Source organism: Rhinolophus sinicus, chromosome 3 (assembly GCF_057876585.1).
Source record: "Rhinolophus sinicus isolate RSI-liver-muscle chromosome 3, RSI-T2T, whole genome shotgun sequence".
Taxonomy (NCBI): domain Eukaryota; kingdom Metazoa; phylum Chordata; class Mammalia; order Chiroptera; family Rhinolophidae; genus Rhinolophus; species Rhinolophus sinicus.
Window position 1 is genome coordinate 148,856,216 of NC_142503.1, and position 19,460 is coordinate 148,875,675.

The following is a 19,460-nucleotide window of genomic DNA, read 5'->3' on the forward strand; positions in this document are numbered from 1 at the left end:
ACAGGAAGAAAAGCCCTTCCTCTTGCAATATCTCTTCAGCACCCTCTACAGACAAAGTATAACATCATGCCAGCTGGCAAAGGAAAACTTTTAAGGGTCCATCACCATTATTGCAGAGCAGGCATTAAAGGATTAATTGGGGTTGAGAGGCAATAAATTGATTATTGACACAATGATAGTTTGTACTTTAGCTAAGCAAAACTCCCAAAGTGACCTCACAGCAACAGCTACTTTGGTTCTGGAACATGCTGTCATAAAATGGTGCCTTCTGATTTTTTGCTCTCTTGTCCTAAATGTATATTTTCTAGGCTATGAAATATAGGGCAAAGTTTGACTTCAAAATACCTTTTGAAATCTTCTCTTTAACCTCTCATGTCCCGTCCATCACCAGAGTCCATAAATTTTATCACCTATGTATTTTTCAGATGTGTCCGTTCTTCTCTATCACCACAGCCACCACCGAAATCCAACCATGATCATTTATCTCTTTTTTCTGGACTAATCCAATAATCACCCAATAGTTTCCCCACATCCACCTTAGTCAAAATGCTCTTTAAAAACAATTACAGAATCACAGGAAGCTGCAAACACATGTATAGGGAAGTCCTGTGCATTCTTCCCCCAGCTTCCTTCAGCGTTCGCATGGTGTCCAGTTGTAGTACAATATCAAAACAAAGAAATTGACTTTGGTACAATCCATAAAGCTTATTCAGGTTTTATCAGTTATACATGCACATGAATACATCTGTACCTCTCTGTAATTTTATCACACATGTAACCTTGTGTAACCATGACCACAATCAAGATATCAAGATACTCAACTGTACAATCACCACAAGATTCCCTGGTAACAGGACTCCCTTGTGTTATCCCTTTACAGCCACACCTACCCACTTCCCTGATCTCTAAGCCATCAGTGGCAGCCACTAATCTATTCTGCATCTTTATAATTATGTGATTTCATGAAGGTTACACAAATGAACTCATGCAGTATGTATCCTTTTGAGATATTTTGTCACACAATTCCCTTGAGTTTCATCTAATTTATTGTGTGTGTCAATAACTACTTCGTAATATTCCATGGTATGGATGTACCACAACTTGTTAAACCATTCACCCACTGAACGACTACATGGGTAGTTTCCACTTTTTGGCTATTATGAATAAAGCCATTATGAATATTCATGTACAAGTTCCTGTGTAAAAATAAGTCCTCATTTTTCTGGGATAAATGCCCAAGAATGCAACTGCTGGGTCATGTGGTAAATCCATTTTTAGTTTGAAAGGAATTGCCAAACTATTTTCCAGAGTGCAGAGTGCTCTTTTTAATACACAAATCTCATCCTATCATCACTTTACGTAAAATTCCTCAATGGCTTTCCACTGCTATTATAATTAAGACTAGGATTTTTAAAAAAAAAAAAAACATAAGACTTTAACGCTTATACAATATGATTTCCACTGATTTCTCCATCCTCATCCTGTACCACTCCCCTTGCTCTGTATGCTCACTGGCCTTTTAAAAATTTCCTCCAATATTCTCCTGCTAGGGTGCTTTGCAAATACTGTTTCCTGTTCCAGGAATGCTCTTCTCTCTACACCTAGTCCAATTGGCTCAATCTTACCTTTCATTCTTGACTCAAGTATTTATCTCCTCATTCTCCATCTAGTCTACTTCAGATTCTGGTTTTTCATGTCCCTTTCCATCATCACTTCTCTGTTTGAAATATATATTAATTTCTGCAAATATCAGATTAAATTTCATCTTCAGCTCCAGACTCTCAAATTCATGAGAGTAAGGGTTGTATTGACTTTTGCTTATTACTGTCTGGAATGAATGAATGAATTATATACTTGCAAAGAATTCAGTGTCAAAGCCTTAACATTCTATAACTTTATCCATTATTTAAGATATATTAACTACTCTCAAGCTGGAAAAAAAAGATATATTAACTACTCATGTTCAAGATAGTCTAAGCAATAGAGTCCTATAGCCAAACTGCAGACAAAATTCAAGTTTACATTAATACCTTTTGAAATATATATTATTTCAAACTAAGACTTATTTTATAAATATTTCTGGTGGATAACTATTATTGAAAAATAACAGAAAGTGATTAATAGGGCATTTGTAATTCTTTTAAAATATTAAGGAGGCTTGCAAGTCAAGAAAGGAACAAATGGTCTTCATAGCTTTCTCCATTTTAATCATTGTCATATGATCTTGACATGCCCTTTGCAATCAATAACCAAAGACTTGAGTTTAACATAACCATAAAGGTCCATGGTACCTTTCCTGGTTAAAAATATTCATGGTTAAATATTCCAGTGAGGCACCTGTCTTTGATCTTTGATTCTAAAGACATTGTGAGTCACACACTTCTTATGTGACAGCTGGTAAAACCAATATGACAAAGTAATGTGGGATATTTGCCTTGTTTTGGTCTGTTTCTTACAGCAATGGGAAAAGAGGCACATTTTTTTCAGGATGTAAATACTGCCAACATAGGCAGACTGCAACACTGTGAATGCTTGAGAAATTTTTAAGAGCATGTGGGAATAAGCAAGATATGTGCATATTTGTGAATAAAACACAGCAGAGCAGGACCACCTAAAAAACATGACAAATCTTGGTGTTAAAACAACAAACTGTAAATATGGAACAATTGGCATTTTACTTTTAAGAGAAAATGTGCCAATGTTAAATCTTTTTGGTTTGTATGTGTGATTGGAGGGCTAGAACCAGAAAGGAGAGGCAAGATAATAATAACTTTGTGCAGTAACCTTCCTTTGAGTTCCATTATTTGTACCCTCACATTTTTTTAATGGAGATATAATTTATATATAAAATTTGCCATTTTAATGTATAAAATTCAGCATATAGTATATTCAATCTTTAGTAAATTTTAGTATATTCAAAGTTGTGTAACAATCACCACTATCTAATTCCAGAACACTTTTATCACTTCAAAAAGAAAGTCACTTCTTATTGCCTCCCACCCCCACCCCCGCAACCTTCCCTGGCCACTACTAATCTACTTTCTGTCTCTATGGATTTGCCTACTCTTCATTTCATTTCATATAAATGGAATCATGCATTTTGTGACTGGTTTCTTTCGCTTTGTATAATGTTTTCAAGGTTCATCCATGTTATATCATATCAGTATTCATTCTTTTTTATGGGTAATAGTCCATTGTATGAATAGACCACATTTTGTTTATTCATTCATCTGTTTCCAACTTTTGGTTATGTGAATAATGCTGCAAATGAACACTGCTGTACAAGTACCTGTTTCAGTCCTTGTTTACATTCTTTTGGATATATATTGTAATTATGTTTAGCTTTTTGAGGAACCCAAACCGTTTTCCACAGTGACTAGACCAGTTTATGTTCCCAATAGCAATATATGAATGAGGGTTCCAATTTCTCAACATCCTTAACAATATTTATTTTCCTTTTAAAATGTTTTTATTTTTATTATAGCCATCCTAGTAGGTGTAAAGTTGTATCTCATTGTGGTTTTGATTTGCATTATGCCAACAACTAAGACTGTTAAGCATCTTTTCACGTGCTTGGCCATTTATATACTTCATTGGAAAAATGTCAGTTCAATTCCTTTGCCCATCTTTAAGTTGGGTTGTTGGTCTTTTTGTTGTTGAGTTTTAGAAGTTCTTTATACATTTTGGATACTAAACCATTATCAGATATATGATTTGCAAATATCTTTCCCTTTCTGTAGGTTGTCTTCTCAATTTCTTGATAATGTCTTTTGATGAAATAAGTTTTTATTTCTGTTGAAGTCCAGTTTATGGTGTGTTTTTTTTTTTACTTTTGTTGTTTGTGCTTTTAATGTCTTATTTAAGAATCTATTGCTATATCTAATGTCATAAAGATTTACACCCATGCTTCCTTCTAAGAGTTATGGTTTTAGCTTTTATATTTAGGTCATTGAACCAATTTTGAGTTAATTTTTGTATATGGTGTGAAGTAGGAGCCTGACTTCATTTACATGTGGAAATCCAGTTGTGTCAGCACCATTTATTGAAGACACTGTTCTTTCCCCCATTGAGTGGTCTTTACACCCTTGTCAAAAATCAATTGCCCATGGTGGATATATTAATCTATTTCTGAACTTTCAATTCTCTTCCATTGGTCTATATGCCATTGGTCTTTATGCCATTACCACACAATTTTGATCACTATAACTTTGTAGTAAGTTTTGAAATTGGGATATGTGAGTCCTCTGACTTTCAAGATTGTCTTGGTCATTTGGGGCTCCACGTGAATTTGAGGATTGGCTTTCCCATTTCTGTAAAAAAAGGCTGTTGGAATTTTGATAGGGATTGCATTTAATTTGTAGGATCACTTTGGGAAGTATATCAACACCCGTGAACATGGGCTATGTTCCCATTTATTTAGATGTAAAATTTCATTTAGCAATGTTTTGTAGTCTCCAGTGTACAAGTCTTTCACCTCTTTGGTTAAATTTATGCTTAGGTATTTTATTTTAGATGCTATTGTAAATGGGATTGCTTTCTTAATTTCCTTTTCAGATTGTTCATTGCAAGTGGATAGAAATACAACTGAGTTTTATGGGTTGATCTTGTACCACACAACTTTGTGGAATCCTGGGATTATTATGTTTTAAGTGGCAACAACATGTATTAAGATTTTCTTTTTTTATCCAATCTTTAAAGTGGCAGTAATTTAGTTTTTAAAAAATAAAGATATAGATGATGTAATACAGAATTGTACACCTGAAATCTATGTAATTTTACTAACAATTGTCACCCCAATAAATTTAAAAAATAAATTAAAAAAAGAATTAAAGATATATTTCCTATCACATTACTGTTCTTTTTCTCAGGATTGTTTTTGAATTTTATTGTCTCCTTCCCTGCTTTCCATTAAATTGATCATGTTTTTTTCCATTTCCTTTTCCACCCAAATTAGGAGAATTAGAAATTAAATATTCTATTTGATTATTTTAGCACTCACTCTTTAATTTTAACATAAAGTTATTTAATAAAAGAAAGGTAGAATAATTGGACTCTGCTCATTTTTCTTCTGGTCTTACAGCTCATTATTGTCTAATGTCTTGGTTCTACCTTATTTTTACATAAAATTAGTTAATAGCATTTTTAAAAACAGTCAATACTGATTTACATTTACCGTTTCTCTACGCCTTTGCTCATCATGTTTTCTTTAAACAGCTTTATTAAGATACAATGGTATGCAATATACCTATTTTAAGTATACAATTCCATGATTTTTAATATTTTCACAGTTTTGCAACCATCATCACAATTGATTTCAGAACATTTTCATTACTCGTGGAAAAAACCTTCAAACCCACTAGCTGTCATTTCCTATTCCCTGCAACCTTCCAGTCTTATGCAGACACTAATCTACTTTCTATCTCTATAGATTTGCCTGTTCTGAAGATTCCGTATAAAAGATATCAAACAATATTGGAGTTTTTTTTGACTGGGTTCTTTCACTTAGCATGTTTTTGAAATTCATCCTTATTGCAGCATGTCAGTACTTCATTCCTTTTTATTGCTGAATAATATTCCATTGAGTTGATATACCACATTTCATATATCCATTCATCAGCTGGTAGACATTTGCTACCACTTTTCCACTTTTTGCTGTTGTTTCCACTTTTTGCTGTTATGAACATGCTGCTATGGATATGTCTATACAAATTTTTGTATGAACATATGTTTTCATTTCTGTTGGGTATATACATAGAAGTGAGATGCTGGGTCAAGTGGTAATTCCATATTTAACTTATTGAGGAACTACTGAACTATTTTCCACAGTGGCTGCACCATTTTACATTTCTACCAGCAACATATAAGGGTTCTAATTTCTCCACATCCTTGCCAACATTTGTCATTATCTGTCTTTTTTATTATAGACATCTTAGTGGACAGAGAGTGATATCTCATTGTCTTTTTGACGTGTATTTTTTGCTCATCATTGCTTGTTGCTTCTCCTATCTTCCTTGTGAATTGTATCTCCTTCTTCCTAAAGTACATCCTTTGTTGTTCATTTAGCATGGGTGTACGAGTGGTAAATTCTCTCAATCTTTATCTAGAATTGTATTTATTTAACCCTAACATTTAAATGATAGTTTCTCTGGGTATAGAACCCCGTATTGTAGTTATTTTTTTTTGTGATGTTTTGAAGATATTATCCCACCATCTTCTTGTTTCTTTTATTGTCACTGGGAAATCTTAGTGTAATCTATATAATCTTTCTTTTCCTCTCTAAATGTCTTTAAATTCTCCTCTTTGTCTTTGATGTTCTGCAGTTTCACGGAAATGTCTTAGTGTGGATTTATTTGTATATTTCTAGATTGAGGTTTGTGCTTCCAGAATCTGAGGGTTTTATAAATTATTTTAGTCATTTTTCTCTTTGAATATTGCTTATCCTTCATTCTCTTTAGTCTTTCATTTTAGAATGGCTGTCAGATGTATTTTGAATCTTCTCTGTTTACCTTTACTTTGTTTGTATTTCCTATCTATTTATTTCTCTGTGCCAAATTATCCTGAATAATGTCCTCATATCTGTCTTCCAGTTTTAGAATATTCTTTCAGTGTATCTAATATGTGATTTAACAGATTTTCAAAAATTCAATTACTGTATTTTTTTTTATTTCTGGAAATTTTATTCATTTCTTTTACTAATATACTCATTCTTTTAAAAAAATACATGATTTCTTTTCTCTTATATTTCAATTCTTTCTTTTATATTCTCCACAGTCAGCACAATGTCATTTCAAGAAGTTACTATTCTATTTTTCAGTTCCTCTTTCATTCCCAAAATTGGGAGTTTAAAAAAAGAATTCAGTTATCTTAAAAAGTTTGTTTGAGTCATATTTTATCTGTTATTTCTAATTTTTTGGTGGGAGCGTTTTCAATATTCTCTTAACCACTTTTAATAATAATATTAAAAACCAAAAATTCTTACCTCAATTAGAACTGTGTCTATCTGGATAAGCCCACAGCTCTTACACTACCTAGTACTTAGTTCCTGAGGTAAGCAACCATACACTGGAGTGGGGAAATTGGTTTTTTCCTTACTGCTATTTAGTGAATTCCAGATAAAAACAATTCTTACATACCTTAAATAGACTCTATTCTTATTGCTTGCAGTAGACTCTATAATAATCATCCCATCCCAGGACATGAAAGCCATCATTCCATACATTGCAAGTTTTTATTCTCCATTCCCCAAAAGAAAACTGAAGAGTAAAAGAAAACATAGGTTTTTCTTTTTTAACTAAGGAAATTTTTATTTAAACTGTGCAATCAATCAGTATTTAGACAGCAGTTTCATAAACATTTTGGCATTTAAACTTTTATTCATTTTTGGCATGACCTGTAGGGTAGTATATAAACTACCCTGAGGAGGGGGAAAATACTAGGCAATATTTACTATGATGCTAGAAAAAGAAAACAAACCCACATTATTAAACAAAATATGTTTTAAGAAGACATTAAAAAGGTACATTCAAAATCAAGGCAAACATTAGCTTTCTTCATGCAATGGAATTCACAGAGCTGATCCCCTGAGTCAAGTATAAAATTAAAATAGCTCAGCTCCAGAGTCCATTAGCAAGTCTGCAAATGCTGCCCTTACAAGAATATGGTATATAGAGTGAAAGGATCCAGAACACCCATAATATGAAATAATATAGCTGGCACCCACACTTTCATTTAATTCACATCTTTGAAAAAAAATTTTTAAATCACACATACATAGACATGAAATTCTGTCCAACAACAGCAACAAACAGACAAACTTAATATATATCCTCTACTCTACTGATAGGCTAAGACAATGTGTGTATATTTAGGCTTTGCAAATTCCTGTAACAGGCTCAAGTTGCTAATCATTGGTAATGATTTTCACTTGCAAACAAAATAGATATGCGGATTATAATAAAGAGAAGAAGAATGTTTTAGGGAAAATGTTTAAATATTTTTGTTGTTGTTTTTAAAGACAGTTCCACAGAAAAATAAACTTCCATAACATAAAATTTTAAAGATAAACTTTGTAAGTTAGGACTGTGCCTAATGCCATGAAGTACTTCCGAGATATAAACTTGAGTAAATCTGCAAAGGTGTTCAGAATCTCATGGATTATACTAAGAGTGATACTGGATGGTACAAGAAAAAGTTAGGGAAAATATTTCTTAGCTCTAAAAAAAGATGATAATCATATAATTCTTCCCAATAAATCTTAAAGGTAGATTTGAGTAAACTAGAATAAGTGCCAGTAGGTGTTGCCCTATATAAAATTCATTCCAAGTAGTTTAAAGAAATGTTAAAATGCTCCATAATCTTGAAAAAGTAGATCTGTCAGAGAAAAATCCTAAAAATGCACATTCTCTTCACCCATCTACCCTTCTGGGGACATTTGACTCTCTCCTTAAATCTTTAAACGCCAAGATATTTTAAAAAATGAAAGATTTAGCTTGGTGTGAAATGATTTCCTGTTTAGTACTTTCAAAAGTACTGTAAATGCCCGTTTCCTGTTATAGATTTACCTACATTACAGATGAGTGTTTAAATCCCATTCTATATCTTTTACCAACCACTTTCTTCTGTTAGTTTTTTTGGTGCATATACAGGAAATGCAAACATTTTTCATTTTAGTACAGGTAAAATGTAATTGGAAAGGCTGAGCTGTAAAGAAAAGAAATCAGTTATGTTTCACAGCCTTGTAGAAATTACTTTTGGATAAAATTATTTTCACTTCAATTTTCTTTTAGCTTTCAAAGAACTATTGCTTCATTCTGCACAACAAATTATCCTCATTTCATGGACAGAGAAGCACAGAAATAGGTTGAGAACTTTCCTACCAAACAAGTCTCAAAATAGCCAATGACTAGAATTTAGGAGCTTCAATGACTCATCTTATTCTGCTTGTTCTACTGTACGATTCTCTCTCAACTCTGCTCCCTCCTAAATTAGTGTGAATAATCAATTAGGTTGCATTCATACAAAAACTGTTGGCTCTTCAGATTTAGCAAGGAAGAATGACTGGTTATACACCTGGCTTTTCCAGTTAATAAATTCCTATTTGGATACAGGGACTACAGAAAAATTAGAAAAGATAAAATTCAATTCTAAACACGTAATCTAATAAAGAAATGCTTGAATAGATAAGGACTCCCGAAACCATGGCTACCTTATTTCTCATGCAACTCTATGCATAAGCATCAGTTTTCAGGCATAATTTTGGCTAAGAGTAATTGAAGGTTTTAAAGGAGGAAAGGGGGAGGGTAGGAGATGACAAGGGTGAGTTACAGCTCAGTCTCCTAAATTCCTCCTGTGAATAAATGGATGTAACTACGATAGACTTCTCTCTGTTGGTTGGCTATTACTACGTGGCCAGGTTGTGCTGATACAGCAGAAGGCACCATGAACCTGGGTAGTTAAACATCATTTCTTAGCTGAGAAAAAAGCATTATAGTAGAAATCCTATAAACTTGGGAATTGGACCAACTTGGGTTTGTATCTTGGCTAAGCTACTGACTGACCAATCTTTGCCATGTTAGATATTTTAAGCCTCAATTTCCTGATCTCTAAAGTGGGGATAATATTTGCTTTGCAGAATGTAGAAAGTTTAGAGGGATGAAGCCCGTGCTGTACATGTCGCATATACTCAGTAAACGGCATTATCCCTTCCTAGAAACTAGAGTTAAAACGACCAGCATTCTTATCCTTACTCAGAATATCATCATGGTCTCTAACTGATAATGGAGATAGCTTTACCTCTTTAGTTGAAGAAATGCTAAAATTAGGGTAGAATTAGAAACTATTCTTCAAAACTGAAAGACTTAACTTGAAATGATCCAGGCATTATAACAAACTAGAGCTGTGGAAACTAGTTTTCTAGGAAAAGGGACAATTGGAATCAAAGAAGAATGACAAAAAAAAAAAAAAAAAGATAAAATTTCCGAGGAGTTGTTCATGCTGATAAGGTAAGTAGAGGCTCTTGCTGAAACCAATGGGAAATTGAAGGGTTACCAAACTGAAAACCAAAGAGTCAGTAGCTAGTGAAACTGAAGAAATAAACCTAATCTAAAAAGCAGAAAGGATGCCTGTTGCAAATATGCTTTTAAAAGAGAATGAAGAATGAAGTTGAACATAGTCCTGTTCTTCTAGTCTGAGTCCCTATGAAAGTCCCGAGAAAGAGAAAAGGATAAAGTTCAACTATAATAAGAACAGTTTTCAAAAATTTCTCATGAAATTCCATCAAGTTAGAGTCAAATATTTAGGAAACTTTCTGTTAAACACACAGACCTGAAATGTTATTTTACAAAGCACATATTCAAAAAGTTTAAAGCTAAATTGGTTTTGCAAGTGATTTAGAGAGAAAGTTTAACGTAAACATTTAATAGGCCACAAGCCAAGGTCTTCAGAGTTTTGAAATTCTGAAGAAGCCCAAGGGGCACATAACTTCAGTCTTCTGATCACTGTAATGCTGTAGACATTTCATAGGGATCCGAACTGTACAGAAATAAAGTATCTGTGGTAGGGAAAACAATGGCCACCTAAAAAGTCCCTGCTGAAATCCCCAGACTCTGAATATGTTACCACACATGGCAAAAGGGACTTTGCAGATGTGATGAAATTAAGGACTTTGAGATGGGGAGATTATCCTGGATTCCGCAGGTAGGCTCAATCACGAGTCCTTAAAATTGAAGGACCTTTCTCAGAAAAGAGATATGATGATGGAAGCAAGGTCCGAGAGATGCTACGTTGCTGGCTTTGAGAATGGAGGGAAGGGTGCATAGCCTCTAAAAGCCAGAAAAGACAAGGAAACAGACCTTGATTTTGTCCCAGTGAGACCTGTCAGACTACAGACCTACAGAACTGGAAGACAATACATTTGTGTTGTTTTAAGGCCACTAAGTTTGTGGTAATTTGTTGCAGCAGTAATAAGAAAATAATACAGTATCTGTCTGGTAAAAATACAAGACTGTCCTGTTAATCTCAAACACCTTCAAAGGCTTAAAAAGGGAAACTGCCTGAGAAGATTAAAGCCTGGAAATACACACATTGCATTAGCCAGTGATCGTATATCCTGAGCATAAATCAACTTAACACAGAATTCTATATATATGTTCTTCTAAACATCAATAACATTCACAGACAACTGGTTGTATATGGTGATCTCCAGAACCATCTACTCTGTGCTCAGAGCCCACAAAAATTATTTCGACTATTAATTAAACCAAAGCAATTTGACAAGAGACCCATGTGGTAGAAAACAAAGTCTACACAGTACATGTGTAGACTTAGAAAGATCATGGCTCTTTCAATAGAGTTGGAACTTTTTTTTTACATTCAGTATTCAAAATGTACATTCAATGAAATATAAACGTATATGTAAATCACTACAGCCACTGCTGAAATGGAGCCACATCTGGATATTCTTGCATTTAAAACACAACAACAACAACTTTCAATTCCATTTTTGTGACACTCGGGATTGTTTCCAAAGGTGTCTTCATATGGACTTGAACAATGATCCTGAGTCATCAACAGAAGCAAGATTCTGGCAGAAGTCCTTAACAAAGCCAAGACAAACTAATGCAAATCACTGCCATTGTTCCAATGTTGGCACTGCTCTTGTGTGAAGCAAAGGCAAACAAAAGGCATTTCACTGAGGATCTAATTTCCCAATTGTGCCAAAGCTGATTTTTTAAAGCCACTTAGTGGATAAAGCTGTAGCCTTACTTTTAGGCTAATCAACATATAAAACCACAGATGTCATAAAAAAGATTTTTGTTTTACTCAAGGTTCCACTCAAGTTTGAAATGCCAGGCTCCCTTGATGTAATTAAAATATTTCAATGTATTAAAGAGCACATCTATCAGAGCACAGCCCACTTAGACAGTGATGTGATTTGTTTGCCTGTCCCATCCTCCTGCTCTCCAGAGCTGAGAACTTCCCTACTATTAAGGGACTGCCTCAAGCCTTCTGAGTTAACCAGTTAATGCCGTAAGCACGAGGAGGACTGCACAGCTATTTCAGGGATTGCCCCAATGCTCTGCAATGGAAAAGCCTGCTGATGTTTCTGTTGACATCTCACACTCAAAAGGTGCTGAGGAAAAATATCATATCATTTGGCAAAAACACCCTGTGGCTGAATCAGCAGAGTTAATGGGAAATCCCTATGTACGCTATTTGTATACAGACCGGGTTCTGGAGAAACATGTTTATTTGACATAAAAACTAGAAACAACAGTTTAATGTACAACTAAATTTGCCTATATGCAGAGGTAACCTTAAATATCTTTGGTTTAAAAAAAAAATTTGCTGATTAAAAAGTACTTGAATAAAAACACTGATAAATACCAATATAATTGTATTGCTTTTAATTACGTAAACTTAGCCCTTTGATATCTTTTGCTACTATAGCTAGATTCCCTATCAGCCTCTAAATAAATTTATTTCGAATCTGCTCATCTTTACTTACTTACAGGCTAATCTATATATTTTAATGGTCTTTGGTATGAAAATATTGATGAACAGTATCTTGTAATATTTGGCATAAAAATGACATGCATGTATCAGTACTTACAGCAAATAAGTCTTTGGAAAAGAAAATAGTTACCATTTGCATATTAGCCCGTTTGGAGTGAAATACCATGAAGTAATACCACTATGAGAGATAAAGAGAGAATCTTCACATTTTAGTTACTATTTCATACTTAAAGCTTCAAAGAAGCTAGCTTTGCCAAGTAAAAAGAAGTCTTTGTAGTACACTAAATATCTTATTCAATGAGACCAAAATATTTAATCTTTGGTGAAAAGATTTTTTTCTCTCCAACAAGTAGTTTCAACAATTTAAAAATACTTTAATACTGTATAGTTGAAGATTTCCTTGCTGAAGAAAAAAAAAATCACACTTGAAATTCTTTGGAACTTTTTGCTGGTAAAGAACTTATTTTAAATGCTCTGGTAACAATAAGGTAGTTAAAATTACTAGTCTATTTAACTACAACAATCAATACAAACCCTATTATTTTGGGTTAGTAACTACTTGTATAAGCTTCATTACCTATAGATGTTTCTAGTTAATTCAAGCTGAGGGAAAATTATAGTCAAATTTTCACTTTCTACTGAAAATTCTTTGGTAACAGGATTATTATGAAAAAATCTGTATAGGAATAAAATGAAAAGGTGAAAAATTAAAAAAATGTACTGGTAAATAATTAGCAAATAGTTACAGCCTAAAGATCTACAATACCTATGGGCCTATTTATCAAAAACCAAATGAATAAAATAACCATCCTCAAGGACTTCAGATCATCTTTCTAGGTTTTCAAAACGATTCAAATTCACACAGTCCTAGACACAGCTTCCATAACCATGATGGAGGATGTTTCAACTTTAGGTTTTGTTTATCTTTTAATAAAAGTTAAAAAAAATAAAACAAACTCATTGTACTCCTTAAATTTAGATACTGATAAAAGTAGGCCCCACATACTTCTACTTACGAACCAAAAAAAAAAAACGCCATACCCTGTCAATTTGCCCATGCTTCCATGAGGCAGCTCAAAAGTAACAAAATGTTCCCTGAGTACAGGAAAAAAAAATAATAACACTAGAATAACTTTTAAAGGAGGTAGTATAAAACAGGAGCTATAAAGGCAGGAGCAGCATTTTCATTTTTCCTTGCCTCAGATTATTCACCTAAAGCTCTGCTTTTTCCGTTTTGTCATGAAGCACACACTTAACGTAACTAAATGGGGGCTTTGAATTTAGTTCAGAAGTGGCTGTTGGCACTTAATGTTGGTCTGCTTCTGAACATATCCAGTTTGGCACAAAACTACAGACTAAGAAAACAAAAAATTGTTGCATCATCAGACATTGGGATAGGAGATGCTACAAGTGGGATTATCATCAGTAAAGTTCTTTTGATTTTAGAACACCATTTAACACAAACCCCCTCTAGAAACCAAAGGTTTCGAGAGGAAGCCCATTTAGATTCCTTTTAAAGTGAGGTTCAAAAGTCATTTCCAGATAATTTGAAAAAATACTTTTAAAAGGAGATGAGGTACCCCTCTCTATATATGCTTAATTCTTTATCCTCTCCCACTGTTGGGCATCTAGTAGGTAACTGTCTCATGACTGAGAAGGCCTATTCCTATGCGGCTGAGTAAACAGTTTGCTGATTTCAAATCAGCAAGAGGATTAACTCATTCCTGGAGTTAGCATTCCTCTTTCACAGCATTGACACTGAGGGAAGGTTAAATAGAGTACCAAATTCTCATAAGAATTCAAGAAAATACAAGCAAGGTGGTAGAGGTCTGAATACTTATCCCTAAACAAACCTGCAGGATAACAAACCAAAACCCTTTGATAAGATACTGTACATCAAAATAGTTACTGATAAAATCCAAGAACACTCTTAAGGCAACTTTCTGTACTCTTCTCCTGAACAACTAATTTCATGAATATTTAAAAGATATAAGGCAAAGAATTTCATAATATACAATGGAAGGCACTGTTACCATGATAATCTCATGTTCGTTTTACTGTCTATGGTTGCATTTATCTTCATTCTTAATATTTTATGAAATTTCTTTACCCCTTTAAGCCAAGCTGGGATTAAAAAAACCAGAACAACCCTATCCTGTTCTCTTTAAAGATCTGTTTTCTGCATGGAGTTTTGCAACTAATTCTGAAAATGTTGAAGATGCTTTGCAAACCAGACAGTGCAGCCTTTGGCCAACTGTCAGGCAAATGGGAAGGCAGAAAAGGCACAGCTCTAGGCAGGCTGAGGTTTGGGATACAGCAGGTAAAGCACTCAGACTCTGATGCCCAAAACATGAAGGCCCTTGAAGCAAAGTCTTCTCTATACACTACCCAATAGTTCTGCTCTCGAGAGAGATACTTTTTTGGTCTTGGTCATTCACTAACATCAACAGTCCCATTTTTTTTTCTTCTCAGTGGTTTAACAGTCCTCACAGCCAGAAGTGTTAAATTATACAAACCATACAGATTATTTTGTTTTTAAATCAGAGCTTCAGGTAAACATTCTTACTCACCTACCTATATGACTCCTTTGATCACACACATTACACATACAGCAATGAAAACAAAATGCTACTAGGAAGTATCATTGGTTATGTAGCTGAGATAAACTATCACAACAAACGAGGTAACAAAGTTGTCTTCTGAGTTTGCCAAGTGGCAAACTGAGGTAGATAGTTAGCAAAGAGGCTTTCAAAAGTCCTCCCTTTGCTCCAGTGATATATTTTTATAATCCAGTCAAATACCTTGACTGTCTTTTCACATTGCTGACCATGAAACATTCAATATACGTGAGTTTAAAAATAAAAAATAAAACACATTCAAAAATAGGTGAAATACCCAATAAGACATTAAGATTTTCACAAAAGGCTTTGGCTCCCTGTTCATTGTCCTTCGAACAGAATTAAACATGAGAATACCTGAACATGGCTGTCTACATTGGAAAATCATTTTTATCAAAGCGTACTATGGCCGATGGTGGCTGCAGAATTGCAGAGGAAGTTTGCTCAGCATCTGAGGGTACTGCAGGGTCTTCACACTTCCTCGTTGAGGGATCCCCACCTGAATCACTGCCAGTGAAGGAATCAGAGGTCAGGGGTGTGGTACTTATAACTGAGGACAGGTGTATCTCATCATTGGACTCATGGGAGAACCTTCCAGAATCCCCCGTCTCGTGGCTGCCTTCACTATTCGCTGAATGCTCAGTATCAGCTGCAACACCAAAGGGTCTTGGGAAGCTGGTTGTCTGACCAGGGGAACTGGGGGAGTCTTCATCACTAATTAACACAGTCGTGCCGGGCTGGTAAAAGCAGACCGACTGAGTAAATCTTCTTTGAGGCTGGGCAAAAATACAGAAAACATCATCAGTGATGACAGAATGCTCCTGAAAAATAATAAATCTGGTTTTACGTATTCTATATATTCTGCGATAGCAAACTGTTCAAGTACACGGGTGAAAGGTCATCATCATGAAGGGATTGTCTAGGTCAGTGGCTCCCCACCAAGGACTAGGAGCATATCAGAATTACTGGGGTAAGCGAAGTGTCAAAAGCTTCCTCAATGATTCTGATGCACGGTCTGCTCCATCCCTTTCTCCAGTGCCCTCCACTCCCCACTGAAAACCACAGCTCTAATTACTACTCCAATTGTCATTTCAGTGATCACTCCCCATGGCTCTCTATAGAGTCATGCCCCAAATTAATAAAATAGCATCCAGAAAGACAAGAGAATTAAAATGAAGCATTCATTTACACTTTCCTTTCTTTTTAATTACCGTTTCATATACTACGGGATGCCAAAGATTTTTCTCATTTAGGTGGATTACCTGCTCAACTTTTATCTTCTTAGAATCTTGGAAAAAACGCCATTTTTTCTTAGAGTTGTTTTTAATTATAGGACCATAGCTATTAATTATTAGGTCAGTTCCTCCCTGGAGAAAGAAAAGGGGAAAATGTAAATATTATAGATTTCAGTTTATCACAAGTAGTACACAGAACTTTTTAATGTTAAAAGAGAAAAAAACAGTGATAGCCATTACTGCCCTGTTTCCCCCAAAATAAGACTGGCCAGACAATCAGCTATAAAGCGTCTTTTGGAGCAAAAATTAATATAAAACCCAGTATTACATTATATATTATATTATATTATATGTAAGACTCCAGTCTTACAGTAAAATAAAACCAGGTCTTATATTAATTTTTGTTCCAAAAGATGCATTAGAGCTGACTGTCCGGCTAGGTCTTATTTACGGGGAAAGGTGATATGTCTTCTTTTACATAAGCAGCATATAACAAATTCAGGGTAGTTGTTGGTGATTAAAAAGTTGTAATAGGTTTATACTTAAGAGAGATATATATGCTTAAGTATTTGGGGTGAAGTATAATGATTCCAAAACTTATTTTCACATGGTAGAGCAAACAATAATCTATAAAGAGATATAAAAGTATGACAATATACTGACAATTATTTGTGCATTCATTACGTTTTCTTTTAATGGTTCCATATGTTTGAAAAATTTTAAAGCAGTTGAGAAGGAAAATAAATGGGCCCATATATGCTCAACAATATAGCAATAGATGGGGGATCAACTCTTAGGCTAACCCGAGGCTGGCAAGACTTGTCCTCCAAACTGGCTTCCTGGCTTTACGTCAGGCCTCACTTGGCTCTGCCTCCTTTCCCTTTGGGTTCCCGTTCTTTTTCTCCATGTTTTCCTCCCTACTCAGCTTCTCCCCAAACCTTTCTCATGTCTAGCTCCAAGTTAGTAATAATGGAATTACAGTGTATTTTAGTACTTTTTATGCTTATTTAAAAGGTTTTAGGTTCCAATATTCTAGATTAATTTGAAATAAGTTGAATGGCTTACATTTGTCATCAGCAAACAAAAGCTGAATTAAGTTGCAAACAAAAAAGACAACAGACATATCAAAAATCAATTCATGGGTGGCCGGATGGCTCAGTTGGTTAGAGCGCGAGCTCTCAACAACAAGGTTGCCATTTCAATTCCCCCATGGCATTGTGGGCTGTGCCTCCTGCAACTAAAGAATGAAAACAGCCACTGGACTTGGAGCTGAGTTGCGCCCTCCACAGCTAGATCGAAGGACAACTTGGAGCTGATGGGCCCTGGAGAAACACACTGTTCCCCAATAGTCCCCAATAAAATTAAAAAACAAAACAAAAACGTATTTCTTTAAAAAAAAAATCAATTAATTATTATTTACTCATAATATAGATAGTAGATAAATACCACTGTACTAAGATACAAGTAGATTGCATTTGTTAAATATAATTGTATAAAATTTAATACCAAAATTGAATGAAATTGTTATATTTTCATTACTCTAAATTTTAGGGAAGGGTTAGGGAAAAACAATTTATAGCAGAGTTTGGCAAATTTTTTCTGTAAAGAGCCAGATAGTTAATATTTTAGGCTTTGCAGGCTACATATGGCCTCTGTCACATTTTCTCCTTCACCTTTTTTATTTTTCCCCCAAGGAAAAAAAGCATTCTTAGCTCAAGGGATGACCACACAAAAACAGGCCATGAGCTGGCCTGGGCTTGGCTGTAGTTTACTGACACTTGATTTATAGCACATTGGTTATGAGAGCTATTATAATAATGCACACTCTCTAATGTTGCAATGTGACTAAAAATAATTTTCAGTTGGTGTTCATAATGCTTATCACTGTACTATTATTACATATAATGGAAAGGACATGAAGTAACATCCCCCAATGACATTCTTCACTATAGCCAACTTCCTATGGCCATAAAGGGAAGGATCATGAGACATCTATTGAGATGCTCCATATTTTTAAAAATGATATTCATACCTGGAATGTTCTGATGGTCAATTCAGAAAAAGCAGTCAAAGTAAGCGCAAAGTAGATTAATAAATACAGGGCGATTCACTTCATCATAGATATAGACTAATAACCCTGGTGTCTTTATTTAAGACAGTTTGGCTCCATATAATCCCATCTAATTGAATTTATACTACATTCTCTTTTTTTCCTATATCTCTTTTGTCTTTCACTCTTTTATATTTTGTCTATCTTCTTGTCCCCAAATATTTTATGTAAGGAAGGATCTGAGTGAAACGATTTCACATTTTCTTAAGTGGAATATAGATATAATAGTCAACATATAATTTTTTTAACTTTTATTTATTTAAGTGTGTTTTCCCAGGACTCATCAACTCCAAGTAGTTGTTTCAATCTAGTTGTGGAGGGCTCAGCTCACAGTGGGCCATGTGGGGATCGAACCGGCAACCTTGTTGTTAAGAGCACCGTGCTCTAACCAACTGAGCTAACTGGCTGCCCCAACATGGAATTTTTTGGTAAGTAAATTTTACACATGAAAGGAAGATTAATGGAGGTAAGGATTATGCAGCACATTGGTCTCGCAGCTGGGAGTACCTTTGCATCAATGAAGCTGTTGGGCATCATCATTGGCATTAAGGTGTCCTCATTTTCTACAGCCCCTTCCAGGTTCTTTCCTACTTCATTTCCACCGGCTAGGGAGGTACTGGTACGAGATAACGATTGAGTTTCATTCCGTGCCGTCTTGGAAGCAGATGATTTTCTGATACAGTGCAAGAAAAGGAAATCTAATTGTATTGACGATACAGGTAAATGTACCAAACTTGGCCTATAATCACAACTTTGCACACAATGGAGTTCTTTAATACGTGTTTCTCAAATATCTTTAGAACCTGAGTATTAGGTGTTAACTCTAACTCACTGCTGGAAACATTTATGATTTGAGGAAGCTTCTTTATTTCTTTTTGCCCCAATATCTTATATATAGTTACTTTTTACAAACCCTTAATAAGAACCTAAATATTTACAAAGCACTATTTTTATTAACTTTATTTGTAATTATGCATAAATTAT

The 19,460-nt window shown here is 34.6% G+C and overlaps 1 protein-coding gene across 1 annotated transcript in view; it reads right to left on the reverse strand.

Annotated features, from left to right (window-relative positions):
- Positions 1–7,291: 7,291 nt before the first annotated feature.
- PRTG (protogenin) overlaps positions 7,292–19,460 on the reverse strand; it is a 114,691-nt gene continuing 102,522 nt past the window's right edge. Inside the window, exons 18-20 of the mRNA XM_019732216.3 lie at positions 18,984–19,149; positions 16,394–16,498; positions 7,292–15,907 (exon numbers count right to left, since the gene is read on the reverse strand). Coding sequence (XP_019587775.2) covers positions 15,503–15,907; positions 16,394–16,498; positions 18,984–19,149 — 676 coding nt within the window. The 3' untranslated portion in view covers positions 7,292–15,502. The remainder of the gene's footprint in view (positions 15,908–16,393; positions 16,499–18,983; positions 19,150–19,460) is intronic.